Source organism: Benincasa hispida, chromosome 11, assembly GCF_027475165.1.
Source record: "Benincasa hispida cultivar pf3 chromosome 11, pf3_genome.v1.1, whole genome shotgun sequence".
Lineage (NCBI taxonomy): Eukaryota > Viridiplantae > Streptophyta > Magnoliopsida > Cucurbitales > Cucurbitaceae > Benincasa > Benincasa hispida.
This window is the reverse complement of record NC_143488.1, coordinates 56,090,480-56,109,139: the sequence shown is the minus strand read 5'-3', so window position 1 is coordinate 56,109,139 and position 18,660 is coordinate 56,090,480. Positions and strand designations below refer to the sequence as shown.

Sequence of the window (18,660 nt, the reverse complement as noted above, 5' to 3'; positions counted from 1 at the left end):
ATTCCAGAATTTAAGGATGAATTCAATGGTATTTTCCTTCACTTCTCCAGATTTTGTGCTGAAAGACCTTCATCTGCTTGTTCATCATTCTTGGGAGGTTCAAAGGATGCACTAACCTCTTTTGTTGTGACTTCTACTGATTCTTTCTGGGAATCAATTGCTTCGTCCGACTGCTCCTTATTCTTGGGAGGTTTGAAGGATTCGTTTGTCTCTTTTTCTATCACTACTTGTTTTTTTGCTAGATGAACTTCCACTGGAATTTCACATTCATGGGAAACTTCAATAGATTCACTAATCTTTGTTTCTATCACTTCACTTGATTCTTGCCCTGCTTCAATTTCAGATCCCTGTTGCTTTTCTTTGGGAACTTCTGTGGGTGTGCTAATTTCTTTTGCTATCGCTTCTTCCAACCCTTTGAATGGATGAAGTTCAACTGGCTGCTCTTTTTTTGTTGGAGGTTCAACTCTTTCAAAATTTTCTTTTGCAACCCCTTCTATCAGTTCTTCCAATGGAACAACCTCAATTGCCTGAGCTTCTTTCTTTGGTGGTTCAACAGGTTCTTTTGGAACATAGCTGTCCGCCTTCCATCTTCAAGTCGTAGTCCGTCGACCAGTTCCACTGGATCTTTTCAGTCCTTGCAAATAATAATCTTCCACACCAAAAAAGGCTCTGAATCGGGCGAACAAAATGATCTCTCCTCTCTCCTCTCTAATCCCCTACTAGCCACGGCCTGCTCTTCCTTCCGATCATCTTTCCGACCAGCCTCTAACCACTCCCCTTCTGTCCTCAAGCCTTCCTCCACACCCAATCCTCATGGCCGACTTCAACCCCATCCCAACCTCCTTACCCAAGACCCTTAACTCCACTCCCATAGATTCTTTGGAAGTCCTTAGCTGCAAGATAAATGAAACCCACTTCTGTGTTTACTTACAAGAAGAAAAGTTCATCATCGAAGATGTAGAAGCTAAGAAGTATTTATCTTTATCTACACCACAGCTCTTGTGGTTTGTGGATAACATCTCTACCCTTGTGAAACTCCCAACTTCCAGCTTCTTTGTCAAAAACGGTCAAGACACTTATGGAGTAATGAAGCTCTCAAAAATTCGTATTTCTTTAAGGTGGTTGATAAGATGTGTGGTTTGGCCGGCAACTGGAGGATGGCTCTTTATTCATGTTCCATCAGGTAACTTTAATTCGGGGTGGCTTTCTTTTGTTAATATGTTGAGAGGATCCCTGATTTTAAAAGAAGAAAGTGATTATTTGAAAGATCAACCAAAGCCTCACATGAGTTTTGCGGATATAGTAAGAGGAATAAAACCCAAGGCACATCCTTCATCATCACCAACCCTGCCTCAACCTGCTAGCTTGATAACAAATTCAAAACAGAGCACTCTTCAAGCTCTGGCTCCCAGAAAACAAAGCAAGGCAAAGTATTGGACAAAGAAGAATCAAGAAGTACTTAAAGAAGATTTCAGTAACCTATGGGTAGTCTCAAGGTTGTTTGAATCCAATCAATGGTCGGAAGTTTCAAAGGTAATTAAAGTATGGTCCAATTCTAATGTTTTAATTAACCTCTTATCAGTAGAGTATGCTTTACTAAAAATGGAAGAAGGAAAGCTGAAAGCCTTAATAGAACAACCGGGAAGATGGCAAAAGATAGGGTATTTACACTTGAAATTTGAAAGATGGAGCAATTCTCTACACAGCCGACCAAGATCAATAAAAGGATATAGAGGGTGGTTATCCATTAAAAACCTGCCCCTGAACTACTGGTGCAAGAACACATTTGAAGCAATAGATGCCTAATTTGGAGGGCTAGAAGCCATTGCAATTGAAACACTAAATCTACTCAATGTGGCTGAAGCAAGGATTAAGGTAAAGAAGAACATCTGTGGTTTTTTGCCAGCAACCATAGAAATAACAGAAAAAAACAGAGGAAATATATTTCTACACTTTGGGGACATGGAGTTCTTGGATCCTCCAAGAAAAGATATGAGAATTTTGGAAGGAAATGAACTCCACAATCCGGTTGACATAGCTAGACTAAATCAGGTTAAGATCGATGAAGGATTAAGCCATCCAAATTCAGCTAAAGAGTGGTCTTTCCTTTATACAACAGTAAATCAAATTTTTTTTGCAAGGAATCCTCTGTTTTCAAAAGAAGTCAATGTCAACTTGCCGGAAAAATCAGAATAGGGGACATCTTTGCCAGAAAAAGAGGAAGGTAGCTTGCCGGAGCAATTGGTTGGCCAATCAGAAACCACTCTACCCGAAGGCCAGAACCGGTTAGGTGTGAACATGTGGAAAGAGAATGAAGAAATCTCATTAAGAAGAGAGAAGGAAGTCAAGGGAAGCCCAATAGCCACTCCTTCGAGAACTCCAATAGTCACCACTCTATTTAATTCTAAAAACACCTCATTTATAAGCCCTACTAAAACATCTATTCCGGAAAATAACCAAAGGACTGATGTTTCAGATTCCTTGGAAGAACAGCCAATTATTTTGAAAGAGATAAACCCCTCATCTTCAGTTCTACATGGCCCCACAATGAATAAACCATCAGCATCTTGGGAGAAAAACAAATTACCTTGTTGCGCGGCAGTAAATGAACTCCCCACTGAAGAGACAAGGAAGTTGAAGCATCATATTCGATTAAAAAGCTGTGGCTGGCCAGAGGATACCGAGGAGACACATACATTAAATGCTGAAGAGGAAGAGTCCTCCTCTGTTCAATCCCCTGTCCAATTTACCCCTCCGACATTTGATAATTCATTGAAATATCTAGAAGAAAACTCAGTGTCCCTCTTTAGCCGAAGCTCACATCTTCTCAAGCCATTCCCCAAATACTTTGAAAGAAGGAAAAGCTCCACTGTTAAAACGTGGTCCTTACTTGCAAACTCAGACTTATTGGAAGATTGTTGCGCTCGGGTACAAATACCTATTGATAAGGCAGAAAGGTCAGTAATTCCTCCCATTTTTCCTTCTTCAACCACTCCTTAGTTGGGTAAAAACTTAGATCCATCTTTCATTTATGTGCAAGGGTCTCCCATTTCTGTCTCTTGACTCTAAAAAGCTACCACAAGAGTATGATGAAGCCTCAATAGCTAGTGTTAGCAGTGAAGACTTAGACTTTGAGGATCATAACTTGAAATTCAAAGGCCTAGAAGATCAAAAAATGCCATACTAAACTTGAATTTGCTTTTCCACGAGGAGGAGGTACAAGATTCAGCAGTCTTAATCCCTCCATCCCACATTGAACTACCTCAAGAGCTCACTTTCTTAAATATTTGTGACATTACCCTGGCATAATCAGCAAATGAAGATTATCTCATGGAATATTAGGGGACTTGGAGATAAATCTAAAAGATTAGTTATAAAAAAGCTTCTGAGGAAAATAAATCTGGATGTTGTTCTACTTCAAGAATAAAAAAAGTACAGCTTTGATCTCCCATTCATAAAAAGCATTTGGAGTTCTAAAGAGGTGGGCTGGGCTTTTATAGAAGCACAAGGCAGATCGGGGGTATTCTTTCTCTTTGGGATGAAAACAAAATTGTAGTTTTAGAGGTCTTCAAGGCAGAATTCTCATTAACATTAAAGTGCAGTACCATTTGTAAGAAATTATGCTGGATTTCCAATGTATACGGACCAAACAGCCCTAGTGAAAGAAGAAATTTGTGGATTGAATTAACCTCATTAGCAGAAAGATGTGATAGTGCTTGGTGTATTGGTGGGGACTTTAACTGTATTCGAAGAAGACAAGAAAGATTTCCAGTAGGAAGAGCAATTAGAGAAATCAGACAATTTAATAATTTCATTAGAAATACGAATCTACTCGAAATCCCCATGTCAAATGGAAAATTCTCTTGGTCACGAGAAGGAGAAACAATATCAAGATCACTGATTGATAGATTCTTCATCACAAGTAGTTGGGATGATTTGTTCGAAAACTCAAGAGTCTCAAGACAGACTAGACCAATTTCTGATCACTTCCCTCTCTTGTTTGAAGCTGGAGCTATTGAATGGGGCCCCTCCCCTTTTAGATTTTGCAATAGTTGGCTACTTGATAAGGAGTGTTGCAGAATTATTGAATGTTCTCTAAGTCTGGAAATTCAGCAAGGGTGGGTTGGTTTTAATTTCTCAATCAGACTAAGAAAGTTGAAACAAGCCCTCAAAAGATGGTATGCTGAAAAAACCAAGCAGCTGAAAGCTAATGAAGAGACACTACTAGAAGAAATTCGAAGAAGAGATTTAATTATGGAGTCTCAAGAGGAACCCTCTCTTGAGGAAGATTTAAGAATCTCCCTAAAAGCAGAATTAGTTTCCATCTACCAAACAGAGGAAAGAAACCTTATTCAAAAAAGCAAACTGAATTGGTTACAATTGGGTGATGAAAATACAGCCTTCTTCCACCCTTTTCTTGCTGCCAAGAAAAGGAAAAACCTAATAACGGCGTTAATCAATTACCAAGGGGAAGCTACAAAGAATTTCAGAGAAGTGGAATCCCTAATTATTGTTTTTTACAGCAATCTATACTCAAAAAGTCAAGGATTGAGGTATATATCTCAGAATCTGAGCTGGCCAAGGGTCTCTTCAGATCAGAATTTGGGGCTGATTTCCAGATTTAATTTGACAGAAATTAAAGAAGCAGTAAAGATGTTGGGAAGAAACAAAGCTCCAGGACCGGCTGGCTTCACAATTGAATTCATACTAAAATTTTGGGAGCTTCTAAAGGACAATATAAAGAGTATTTTTGATGATTTCTACCGAAATGGGAAGCTCAATTCTTGCATCAAAGAAAATTTTATTTGTTTAAGTCAGAAAAAATCAGAGGCAGTTTTAGTGAAATATTTCAGACCCATTAGCTTATCTACTATAATCTATAAGATTATAGCTAAAGTACTTGCAGAGAGGCTCAAGAAAGTAATGCCTAGCCTTATAAGTCAAACTCAAAGTGCTTTCATTGAAGGGAGACAAATCCTTGATCCGGTCTTAATAGCTATTGAGGTCGTAGTACACTACAGAATTAAGAAGAAGAAGGGTTGGATTTTAAAGTTTGATCTTGAAAAGGCTTTTGATAGAGTGGATTGAGATTTTCTTGAAAAATAACTTGGATTTTGGGCTGCATCACTAACCCAATGTTCTCCATCTTCATTAATGGAAGACCAAGAGGAAGGATTAAGGCTACAAGGGAATTAGGCAAGGGGACCCCCTATCCCCCTTCCTCTTCCTCTTGGTAAGTGACTTGCTTAGTGTTTTGGTTGATAGAATTCATGAAAAAGGGCTGTTTGAAGGCTTTGTGGTTGGAAAAAACAAGGTACATCTCTCTATTCTCCAGTTTGCTGATGACACTTTACTCTTTTGCAAGTATGATGATGACATGCTAGACAATCTCAAAAAATCTATTACTTTGTTTGAGTGGTGTTCGGGGCAGAAAGTTAATTGGGAAAAATCTGCCATTTGTGGGATAAATATTGAAGATTCTATGTTAAGGACAGTGGCTTCAAGACTGTGTTGCCAATTAACACACCTACCTTTCATATATATAGGCCTTCCTCTTGGGGGCACCCAAAGAAATTATTGTTTTGGCAACCGGTCATTGATAAAGTTCACAAAAAACTTGACAAGTGGAGAAGATACAACTTATCAAGAGGGGGAAGAGCTACCTTATGCAACTCAGTCCTTGCCAACCTCCCAACTTACTATATGTCCTCCTTCTTGATGCCTAAAAAAGTGATTTCAACCATTGAAAAAGTCATCAGAAACTTCTTTTGGGAAGGTTTTAAAGGGGGAAAGATAAATCATCTAGCAAAATGGGAGCTAGTTTCTAAGAATCAAGCTGATGGGGGACTCGGAATTGGAGGTTTAAAAGCTAAAAATATGGCCTTATTAGCCAAATGGGGTTGGAGATTCCTAAAAGAGCAACCTTCCCTTTGGAGCCAAGTTATTTTGAGTATACATGGTAGCAGTCTTTTTGGTTGGCATATTTCCAGCAAGGTTCATTGTAGTCTTCGAAGCCCTTGGATAAGTATTTCAAGATCTTGGTTGATTATTGAGAAGTTGGCAGTCTTTAAAGTAGGGAATGGAACCAGAATTGCATTTTGGCATGACCCTTGGCTGGACTCTTTTCAGTTAAAAGACAGATTTCCTTCCCTTTTCAGACTAACATTGCTTCCAAATGGTTTGTTATCACAATATTGGGACTATCACACCTCTTCTTGGACTCTAAACTTCAGAAGAGACCTAAAAGATGATGAGATTTTAGGGTTCCAAGCCTTACTAGCATTATTGGCTGAGGCAAAGAATATCCAATAAGGAAGACATTCGCATTTGGTCCCTTGAAAAACATGGCTCTTTCTTAGTAAAACCCCTGTTTAACCATCTTTCCGAGACCACCCCATTATCAACCAGCCTTCACAAGAGTCTATGGAAGTCTAACAGCCCTCGAAGGGTTAATATAACTGTTTGGATAATGCTATTTGGAACCCTAAATTGTTCATTGGTGCTGCAAAAAAAGCTGCCTTGTTTTTCTATTTCCCCTAATTGGTATGTCCTTTGTAAATCAGCCGAAGAAGACCTCCAACATTTATTTTTTGACTGCTGTTTTGCCTTCAACTGCTGGATGAAATTCCTTAAGTGCTTCAACACTTCTTGGGTCTTTGATTTTTCCTTTAGATGCAATGTTCATCAGCTACTTTCAGGTCCTATTCCGAAGAAATACTCCAATTTACTATGGACTAATGGAGTAAAAGCAATGCTGGTTGAAATCTGGTTTGAAAGAAATAAAAGAATATTCAATGGGATTGAAACTCCTTGGTATAATCGCTTTGAGGCAGCAAAGCTCAATGCCTCGCTTTGGTGCTCCATTTCTAATTGCTTTGAAGGCTACTCCTTGCAAGACATAAGTTTAAATTGGCAATCTTTTTGTCAATTGGAAGATTAATCGAAGCATCAGAAATAGAGACAGCAGCTTCGCTTTCTTTAGTACTCTTATTTGTGTTAGCTTCTTGATGTAATTTAGATTTCTATAGTCTAGTTCTATATTTTGTTTGGTTGCAACATTCAAATTGTATTGCTTTATTAGACTACTCTTATTTTAGCCTTTGTTGACATTCTCAATTTATTGGATATGATGAGAGTGCTATGGGGGTGTCAACCTAGTTGAGATGCTCAGGTGCACTTACTGATCCTTTGGTTTCCTGATTGATTTCCTTGTATTTGCCTTTATTATCAAAGTACTCATCTCTTGTACTAATTATATTGACTAATAAAGGCTGTTTCTTTTTCAAAAAAAAAGAAAAAGGATGAATTCAATGGTAAAGGCATCTGGACCTGGTGATTTATTCTTTCCCAGTGCATTGATTGCACTTTTAATTTCTGGTGGACTAAATCTGGTCACCAATTGACCATTTTGCTCGATAGAAACTCTTGGCCAGTCCAAATTCAAGGGTAGTATAGAGTGAGTACCCAAACATTTTGAGATTGGAATAATACCCGAAAATAATTTCTTCTATTTCTCTGAAGGACTTGGTTGGAATTCCTTGTTCATTAATTAGTTCTGAAATTAAACTTTCTCTCTTTTTGGCTGCAAGGAAATGGTGAAAAAAGGCTGTATTCTCATCTCCCAAATTTAGCCACTTCAACTTGCTCTTTTGAATGAGATTTCTTTCCTCTGATTGATATAAAGTTATCAGGTCTGCCTGCAGAGAAATTCTAACTTCTTCTTCCACTGAGAAATCCTCGTAACATTCAGCTTGTAGGTCTCTTCTTTTAATTTCTTATAATAAAGAATCTTCCTTAATTTTCTGGTTTTTCTCATAATCTGCTATCCATCTTTTTAGGGACTGTTTTAGTCCTCTTAGTCTGGCAGAGAAAATAAACCCAGCCCACCCTTGCTGTCCCACTACTTCCAAAGATCTTTCAATCACCCGACATCACTCCTTATTAATCAGCCAGCTATTACAAAATTTAAATGGAGATGGCCCCCATTCAAAAGCCCCAGCTTCAAACAAAAGGGGGAAGTGATATGAAATTATACGTACTTGCCTTGATACTCTTGAATCCACAAAGATCTCATCCCAATTATTAGAAATAAAAAATCTATCAATGAGAGATCTTGAAACCACTTCACCTTCTCTTGACCATATATATCTACTATTGGACAGAGGAAGTTCAAACAAATTAGATTCACTGATGAAGTTGTTAAACTGTCTGGTTTCTCCTGTTGCTCTTCCCATTGGAAATCTCTCATGCCTTCGTCTGATGCAATTAAATTCCCCTAAGGCTCCATGGATCTTCACAACATTCAACTAAGGAAGACAATTTAATCCAAAGTCTTAATCTTTCTCTATAGATATTTGGACCGTACACGTTTGTTATCCAACACATTTTCTTACAAACTGTTTGACATTTTATAGTTAAAGAGAATTCAGCTTTATATACGTCTGAAACTGATATTTTACCTTTATCCCCATTGTCAGAATGCCTCCTAACCTACCTAAAGCCCCCACAAAGGCCCACCCCACGTCCTTTGAACTTCAGATGCTTTTTATGAATGGTAAATCAAATCTGTCTCTCTTTGTTTCTTGAATTGGTACAAGGTTCGGATTAATTCTTTCCAAGAATCTTTTAATTGCTAATCTTTTTGGTTTATTGCCAAGCCTCCTGATATTCCACGAGATGATCTTCATGTGACCCACATACTTCAAATGACTTTACTGGAGCAAACAACGTAAAACCCCTGCTTATCCAAGGGTAATGTCACAGTCTACCAAAAATGCATGAGTGCAGTTCCTAAGGAATGTCTGTATTGTTGAGAGGGGAAGGAGTAGAATCTTCAACCTTTTCTAACCCTTGATCTTCTTCTTCTTGAAATAGAAGATCCAATGCCAAGTCAACTCCAACTAGATCTTCATTTGTCTTGTGTTCATCTTCATGATCTTCTTTCTCAAATTCCTCACTGCTCACACTTGCAACTGATTGTTCATTGAATTCTTGTGATAGACTTCTTGAAATGTAAGACTCATTGGTTGGCATACCTTGCACGAGAGGAATATTTGGGACTGATGCTTTGTTAACTAAATGAACATAAGAATAACATTTAGAATTATTATTTACTAACCTTTCTGGATTGCTAAATGGGAGTTGAAGTCTAACACAACAATCCTCGAGAAGATCCAAGTTTGCGATAAAGGACCATGATTTGATATGAGATCTTCGCCTTCGTGCAAAGTGCTTGGGGAATGGCTTGATGATGCAAACACCTCTTGGTAATTGAGGGAGCTTCAAATTCTCTGCTTTCCAAGGACTTCTAAGTTGACGGGGAGGTTTTCAGGTTTGCAGAAATCTTTTGAAAGGATAAAGACTTTTCAACTTTAGCATCCAAATTGTTATTTAATGCAACATCGTCTTGAGAAGAGTGGGACCTCTAAACGTTTTGTGCTGAAGTAGTTTATACCTTCTTAGAGTTTTCGAGTACCAATGAAGGACGACCATTGAAAACCGGAACGCCTGTTTTTTTCTCTTTCCTCATTAAAAGTGATCCTTCACTTTCCTCTGATGAGTTTGTGCCAATCATTGATGAAGGATGCCTCTCTTCTGCATCGTCTGTAGGGGAGCCTTCTTTGGGAATGAATAAGGGTTTCTTGAGTACTCCGGTTTGGACTGAGTGGATATGAGGAAAGACCAATCTGGTTCCAAAACATCAGAAGCAATACCTTCATCCTTCATAACTTGATTCAGACGAACTAAATCTATTGGATTGGAAAAATTATTAACAATTAAATCAGCCTGAATTATTGTGGGAATATCCACACTCTATATCACCAAAATTCAAAAAGATATTGTCGTGAGTTTCATCCTTAATTTCTATGGTTACCGGCATGAAACCACATAGGTTTCTTCTAACTAGGATTTTTGCTTCAGCACAATTTGTGAGATTAAGAGCTTCAGCTGCTATGCATTCGAGACCTCCAAAGTAAGCTCCAATTACTTCAAACGTGCTTCTACACCAATAATCCAGTGGAAGATTTTTTATTGATATCCAACCCCCAAATCCTTTCATAACTGAAGGTCTACCATGTCGTCTTATTCCATTTTTCAAAAAGTAAGTGGTAAGGACCAATTAACTGCCATTTACTCGGATCTTCAATCAGCTCTTCCAGATCTCCTTGGTCAACTTTGATTAAGGCTTTATCTGCAAACAGGGGATTGATAATGACACTAGAATGAAAGGTCTCTTTCAATACTTTTGCTATCTCCTTCCATTCATTGAACACAAAAAGCCTCGAAATGATCCATAAGTTATTGAAATCCTCCTTGAAAACATCATAATTCTTCTGAACCCAAAAGATCTTCTTGCTCTGTTTTACCATCTGCGGAACTGGGGACTACATCTGCTTGTTATTGCTCTTAATTGATGATTCTGGGGCAAAGAACTTGATACCTCCTTTTCCTTTTACCATGTCCGCGAAACTTGTTCCTTGTTTTCTTTGGGAATTTGGCTCTGGTATAACTTTGGTGGAATGAGCAAGGGCTGTTAAAGGCTCCTTTGATAATTGACGTACCTCCTCATGTTTTTTTAGAACTTTTAAGCATTTCAATGAATGAACGCCATCCTTTCTGCTTAGGGCCTTCTGGAACATGAATACAAAAGCAACCTCCAGTAGAAGGCCAGACAACAAATCTCAAAACCCAACCGGAAAAATCCATGAACTTGGATAGCCTTGTGATTCCATCACACTCTGCCATTGTTGAGGAAAGCAAGTTTACTCGGACTTGATTAAAGCTTTGAGGCTTGCTCCACAAACCAACTCAGTTGCGACCTTGAGAGGGGAAGAACCTTATGAACTTCCATATCCTCAATGAAGAATCGGTCAGATTCGAACCAAATACAAAAGAAATATCCATTCACTTTGCAACTTTCAACTTCCATGGAGTGGCACAAATAGGAGTAAATCTCCAGAGGAGGAAAATGATGGTAGGGGAGAGAGAGATATGCCGGAGAGTGGTTGGAAAGAAGAGGTAAGGAGGAGAGGAGAAAGGAGAGAGCTTTTTATTATGGGCTGGTTTGCTTTTTAAAGGGGTGCAACACAAGGACTTCCCAAGTGGTCACCCAACTTAGTACTACTCTCGCCCAAGTCTCTTCATTGCAAATTGAAAACATCTTTTGTATTCCCTATGAATGGCCCCTTTTGGATATTTCATTCAATCAATGTAATTGTTTCTTATTTATTTATTTTTTTAAAAGAACTCTTATAAATAGGGAGATCCTCTCATGTATTTGACACATTTTTGATTGCTAATAAAGTTCTTGTTTGATTCTTGAACTGTCTTTAATCACTCATAGGCTACATCGGGGTGCCACAATTGAGAAACAATTAAACAAACTTTAGTAACCCTGTATGTGAAGTGCAGTGGAGTGAGATAACAAGGAATTAAGACTGAATAACCAACCCTAGGAAACACCCGAAATATAAGGACAGGCCTGAAATGGAGAGAAAACAAGGTCTTGAGTAAGCAAGCAGCAAGTAACTATCCTTCAATAGCTTAAAATTAAAATATTGTGTGCTATAGATGTACTTAAATGGGGCACATATATATATGCATTTTTGTGATTGTTTTGTTATCATTCGGTTTTTGTTAAAATCAATGAGGTCTGAAAGATTTTCCTTCATATTAATAAGGTTTCATTTATAGTTACAACAAAATTGTCAGGATTTTAAGAAATCACTCCCAAGTGCTTAAGTTTTGGTTTCTACACAGAAGAAAAATATGGGCCTCATTGATTCTGATTTGTTTCAGTTCTATTACTTCAATCCTATATACCTTGTACAATCATGGGAAGAATTCTTTGTTTATTTGTTTCAATTTTTTAGCTCCCCTCTCCTTGCATGAATTTTTTGTTTGCAATATATTATAAAATCTCTCATCAAAAGGGTAAGATAAATATTACTGTAGAAATTTTCCTCTTGGTGCACTCTCTTCAAGCCTTTTGAAGACTTTGGCATTCAAGACCTTTGTTTAAATTGGCATGCATTTATTTTTCCACCTTAAATTTTGTATTTGCAATGTAATGACGCTGCATGGTATGCTTTGTTCCTTTTATTTTCCTTTGATGATGGAATGATTTTGTTCAATGGTGTATGGACAAGATGAGGATGCTAAGGGGATGTCAACCTAGTTGAGATTCCCTGGTGCATCTACTGATCCCCGGTTTCGCTTTTGCTTTTTGTATCTATATATTATAATTTGAGCATTAGTCTCATTTCATCAATCCAATGAAGAGACTGGTTTCCTTTTAAAGAAAAAAAAAATTACTGTATGCCCTTGCTTATGGTTGCAGGGTCCAGGACCAGATGCTCGCATCATTTATATTGATGGTGCATTTGATCTTTTCCATGCTGGACACGTGGAGGTAAATATTGATTCATATTTTGAATGTTCATGGATATTTGACTATTAGTAATTTTTTTTGCTTGGAATTCTTCCCCTTCTTATGAATGAAAATCTTTTTGGGTGGTTTTTGTTGTTTGGTTTTCTTCCCCTCCTTATGAATGTAAATCTTTTTGGGTGGTTTTTGTTTTTGGTTTAAATTACAAGTCTAGTCTCTAAAGTTTTAAAGTTGTGTCTAATAGATTCCTAAAGTTTTTAAATGTTTTTAATAGATTTTTGAATTTTCAATTGTGTCTAATATGTTTATGAAGTTTTAAAGTATCTAATTGATCCTTGATACATGAATTATTTTTCCCCCTTGGAAATTCACTTCCCTCAATGCCTCAGATGCCTAAATTAGAGAATCTCTAGTGTAAAATTAAGAGGAATTTTATTCAAATGCCAATTATCCCTTGCAAAACAGAGTAGCTGAGATTACACAGGCTTACTCAAGAGCAACCTGCAACTTGCTGGACATGTTTTAAACTAACCCAAAGGCCCGTGCTAAACAAGCAGAAACGGAACAAGTTGGGTTTATGTAGCCAACTTCAAGTCTTCAATAACAGACGATACAAAAGACCCTCAACTTAATACATCAACTACATCAATCTCTTACTTATATAGTTTAGAATTAAGAGCCCCAAACAAGTGAGATTTTGTATACTGATTTTTTTGATAGGAACAACTTTCATTGAGAAAAAATGAAAGAATACACGGGCGAACAAAAAACTAAGTCCACAAATGGACATCCCTCTATAGGAAGGGAGTCCAACTATGCAAAATAAGACCTATAGAATAGTTACAAAAGACCTTCAAAATTGAAGCCCACAACGAAACATGAAAATGAACAACGAACCAAACTTCACCAGGGTCTCTATCCACCCTTCTGAAAGTCATATTATTCCGCTCACCCCACAAAGTTCGTAAATCATAAGAACAGATTCTTTGATTTGTTGGTGAGGATGAGCTTTGAAGGATGAGCTTTGAAGGATCAACATAAATCAACTTTGATTTGTTGGTGAGGATGAGTTGAACTTTTTTGCCTGTTAGCTTCTGAAGTTTTTTCACCATTGAAATCATAAGAACAGATTCTTCAGGTTCAAGGAATTTGGAACTCGAAGTGATCTGGGATTGTTGGATAATATATATCGTCTAAATTTGGTTGATTAATTTGGATTGATATACTATTATCCCCTATCACCTTTCATTCAAACCGCCTAAGATTAGTATGTCATTACCTAAGCTGTTTTGGAGGGACAAAATTCCTAAGAAAGAAAGTCTTTTTTGTGCTCGGTAGCATTCAGAAGTTCTGACACTAATGAGGCTGAAAAGAAAGTTTAGGAGCTGGTCCCTTCCTCCCTCGGGGTGCAGGGCGTGTTTAAATGAAGAAGAGACGATTGATCACCTTTTCCTTCATTGTGATTTCACCTATTCCTTATGAGGCCGTTGGGGCTTTTCTTTTGCCTCCCTAGCTAGGTTGATGACGGGCTGTTGGAATTGAATGGGTGGAATCTGAAAGGGGAAGCTAAGGTGGTGGGGAGTTGCACCTTCAAAGCTCTCTTATGGCATCTATGGAAGGAGAGGAATGCTAGAACTTTTGAAGATAAGTCGTTGAGTTTTGGTTCCTTTTGTAGTTTAGTTCAAAACATATCATCTTGGTGGATTTCTTTATATACGTAATTATTTTATAATTATAACCTCATCATGATTTTTAACATTTGAAAGACTATTCGGTATTTTTTTATTTTTTTTTATTTTGGGGGTGCGGGTCTCAACCCCTATCCTTAGGTTCCTCTTTTTTGGGAATAAACTTCTCTTTTGTTTCTAATCCACAAAAAAAGGAAGATACAATTGAACTTCGAGTGATTTAATAGATACAACTCCTAAAATTTAGGGGTATAAATTGGTATTTTTCCAAATGTATTTGATGTTAACAAATGTTAACTTATAAAATAAAAAATACATAAAGTAACAAAAGATTAATATAATTCATTTATTAGAAGTAAGATTAATGATATATTATCATTAAATTTTATTTCCTGATGTATTTTTTTTAAATTTTAATAATTTAATTTATGTTAATTAATAATAATTAGGTACAGTGAAATGATTGATGATTAAATGGAAATAAACCACATCAGCTAAGAAAATAGTATGGTTTTTAATTTTAAGAAAATTTATTTATATTTTAGGAAAATTATTTTAAATGACAAAACTACTGAAAATATTTATAAATAATAGTAAATATTAAGTCTATCTGCGATAGACTGCGACGTCTATCGCAGATAGATAGTGAAATTTTGCTATATTTGTAAATATTTTGATTCATTTTCCTATATTTGAAAACAATCCCTTATTTTATTTGATGGGTAAGAAACTACATTTTGGTTGAGAGAAAAAGAAAGAACATAGAAGGGTAACCCAAAAACAACATCAACAAAAAGGAGTTTGATCTTAACTACATAAAAGGACTCAAATAAATAAATAATAAAAAAAGAACAAAACCAAGCTCATAATTACAAGAAGACCTGGTCACAAGGAGGCATTAAACTTTGCAACCTCCCAACCCTTTCTCACCCCATTTTTCAACCTCTCTTATTCGTGTATATGTGATGAATAACAATATTCAATATTTACAAATTAAATAATAAACAATTATGAATTAAAACTAAATAATTAACAAATTAGATACTCCTATATTAAAAAAAAAAGAAAAAACAAATTAGTTAATCAGATTTGTAATCTTATAAATAATAATATGCACTGAAGAAAAGATTAATATGATTTTTGTGATTAGAAGAAAATCTATTGACAGGGTTAACAAAAATAGAAACAATAAAGGTTGTAAACAATTAATAAGAATGTTATGCCCCCACCATTAAATGAGAGCAACAAGAGAAAGTAGTAAAGTAATTAATGAAAAGGTTTTGCGTCCGCGAAATAGGAGTGAGATTGAGTAGTATGAGACCCTTTTGGGTTGAGTGATTTCCAAATTGGTGGTGGGCCCCATAAATTGATTCAATTCATTCCCATCCCCTTGAAGTATACAGGTAACAGGACCTTAGTTCCAGACTCTTGGAAGTTTTAGAGGAAATAAGGGTTAAGAAAAAGGTCAAAATAGGAATTTTTATGACTTATGGATATAAATGTTGCAGGTCATAGAATGAATTCTCAAAATTTGGTGTTTCAAATATGAATTCCATCTCTGAATTTTGTGTAATTTTGCATAGATTTTGAAGCATGCACGAGGTATGGGAGACTTTCTTCTGGTTGGAATACATACTGATCAAACTGTCAGGTGACATTTCTTGCATGAATTATTTATATTGGTCTGCCATTTGGCATTTCACTATATTAAGGCTCCGTTTGGGATTGTGTTCACAATCGTAAAAGGTGATTAAGGGGAAATCTTAACCACCTATCCTGTTTGGTAAAACAACTTATTTATTAATTTGTTAGAATCACTTTTAAATTTGAACTAACGTATAAAAGCTTATAAATACCAGCTTTAACTTTCCTAAAAACCTGTTACCTTCTTAACCATTCAAATAAAAATACTATAATAATATTATTCTATATCAATATATTTTGTCACATTTATTTTTAAAATGTAATTGATACAATTTTTTTTATAACATCAAAGTGTCCAAGTGTTCAATATGTGTCCGACACGGACATGCTGGGAAAACTAAAGTGTCCGTGCTTCTTAGTCGAAAACAATGAACAGGGATGGATCTTGTGCAACATCAAAGACTAGTACAACGTGGGAAACTTCTTGGTGAAATTTGAACCCTGGAGCTTTGAGGCATTCTACAGAAACCAAAAGGTGCTTCCATATGGAGGATGGCTAGAGGTGCGAAACCTTTTGATTGATAAATATTAGTGATCTATGTGGAGGTTTGTTGGAATCAGTAATCACTAGGTAGACAATCTCTCGCATGGACATGATGGAAATGAGTCTGAATTTGAAGGAAAAATACTAATGGGTTTCTTCTTATGCCTTTAAATCTTCCATCGACTTCATCTGAACCAATAACCAATCAAATTGACCCATTCTTTGACGCTGACCCATTTGTCGGATATATTGTCGAAATACATGGGAAAATCCCTCAGAAATTTTAGGAATAGAATTCAACACACTCCTCGTCAACAACTATCTCCCGTTTCTCGTTGGACCATGAACCTAATAACTTGTTTGAAACTTATGACTCTTCTCACCTCTCTGCATCGAACGCAAAATCCCCATGAGAACCATACCCTTGAGAAATCCTAATCCCAAGCCCCTCTGCTCACACAACCAAAATTTCACCATTTTTGCAGTTGCAAAAATTTGGTAAACCTACCTCCCCTTTCGAGTTTTTCACTAAAAAGGAAACCAATGCCTATACAGATTTATCCACAAGCTGTCTAACCACATCAATCGATAAGCCTATCACTAATGGGCCTTCATTAACCACACTGAATGGGCCTTTTATAATCCCTTATGACCCAAACTGTCTCGCCAATGCACACATACTAGCCAGAAAGGAGATCTACCAATAATAAAAAAGCCCAAATGTTAATTGGCACTATATAGGCCACCAAATGTGGTAATGTAATTATACTTCTGAATTTGACGATGTTGTCCCCAACCCATACTTTCCATCTGATTGATCGTTGCACTTGGAAAACATTAGCGCATCACCCACCTTGTGTGGTCCAACACCCCTCAATATCGCATCTCTTTTGAATTACCATCCTCCACCGATCCTCTGCTTCCCAATCCACATACTTGCCCTGGCTACTATCTTCACCCTCACAACATAGTTGAACCGAATAAACAAGTTTAGACATTCTTACTCTTTGGGGATTTTGATTCGAGGATGATCAAATTCCTCTACCTCTCCTTCACTTTTTTTCCCTTTGGAAGAACGTGGCTACTAAAAAGCTCCATAAACACATTAGAGAACTTCAAAACCTACACTCTTTCATTAATTATGAAAAACACGAAAACATCTATGTTTTAAGTGGGTCACGATCCTTCTAATGATTATTCTCTCTCGGAATGTTTATGGTTTGGGCTCACCAAAAAAAAAAAAAAAAGAGCTCTCATTAAAGATCTTATTCAAGCAGCAAAACCCAACTATGTTGATCCTTAAAGAGTCAAAGCATGCCTCCCAAACCAGGAGTTTTATTAAATCTCTTTGGAGCTTCCGTCACATAAGTTGGTTCTCTTGTGATGCCATTGGTTCATTAGGAGTATATGGTCCCAATAAATGTGCAGAACTTGGTTGTTTTGGACCGAGCTATTTGATTTAACTACTCGTTGTAGTACCTTTTGGATCCTTGGTGGTGATTTCAATGTCATTAGATGGAGTCACAAGGATCCCACTTGTGCTTTGTCATGATCTTGCTTGTCCAAGGCATGTTGCTCGTGGCTGCATGCCTAAACCAACCCTTTTTTTATCATGTTTTCATGTCATGTATTTCATATGCAAGTTAGTTTTACTTTCCTCCTACTCCTAAGAAAATGTTCAAAGAATGTGACATTAAGAGAGAAAATATTTATCGAGACTAAGGCAATAACACTGATAACCCTTCTGAACATGAGAATAACCAAGGAAAATACATTTTAAGGATTTTGGATCTAACTTGATAACTTGAGGGGGAATATCCCGAATAAAGGAAGTTCAACCAAATATTTTTGGTGTAAGAGGAAATAAATGTTGTTTGGGCACAATGTACGATAAGGTATCTCACCCTTAAGGATGGAAGTTGTCGAACCAACACCAACCCAAAAGGTATTTTGGAACATGCATTTGAAACATTAAGGCTCTTGCTGTTTCAAGGAGATCATGATTCTTTCGTTCGCAATTCCATCTTAAGATGGAGTATCGACAAAAGAAGATTGATGAAGAATGCCATGTGCATCTAAATAAAAATCAAGTGCACGAGAGAAATATTCTTTAGCATTATCATTCATAAAGATTTTAAGAAAACCACTAAACTGAGTTCTAATTTCAACATGAAAATTATGAAGATTAGAATGTAACTCAAAGCGATTTTTCATTAAATATAACCAAGTTATAGGAGAATAGTCATCGACAAAGGTAACAAAATACCAAAACCCTTTTTTGGACTCAATATGACTTGGACCCCACACATTAGAATGGACCAATTGAAATGGAGCACTCGCTCATTTTTTAACTCGAGGTTACAAACTCAGACGATGATACTTAGCAAACTGACATG

At 36.7% G+C, this 18,660-nt stretch overlaps 1 protein-coding gene across 1 annotated transcript in view; it reads left to right on the top strand.

Annotated features, from left to right (window-relative positions):
• LOC150032754 (ethanolamine-phosphate cytidylyltransferase-like) overlaps window positions 1-18,660 on the top strand; it is a 44,033-nt gene that overhangs the window by 14,186 nt on the left and 11,187 nt on the right. The window contains exons 4-5 of the mRNA XM_090306595.1: window positions 12,341-12,412; window positions 15,660-15,727. Coding sequence (XP_090162721.1) covers window positions 12,341-12,412; window positions 15,660-15,727 — 140 coding nt within the window. The remainder of the gene's footprint in view (window positions 1-12,340; window positions 12,413-15,659; window positions 15,728-18,660) is intronic.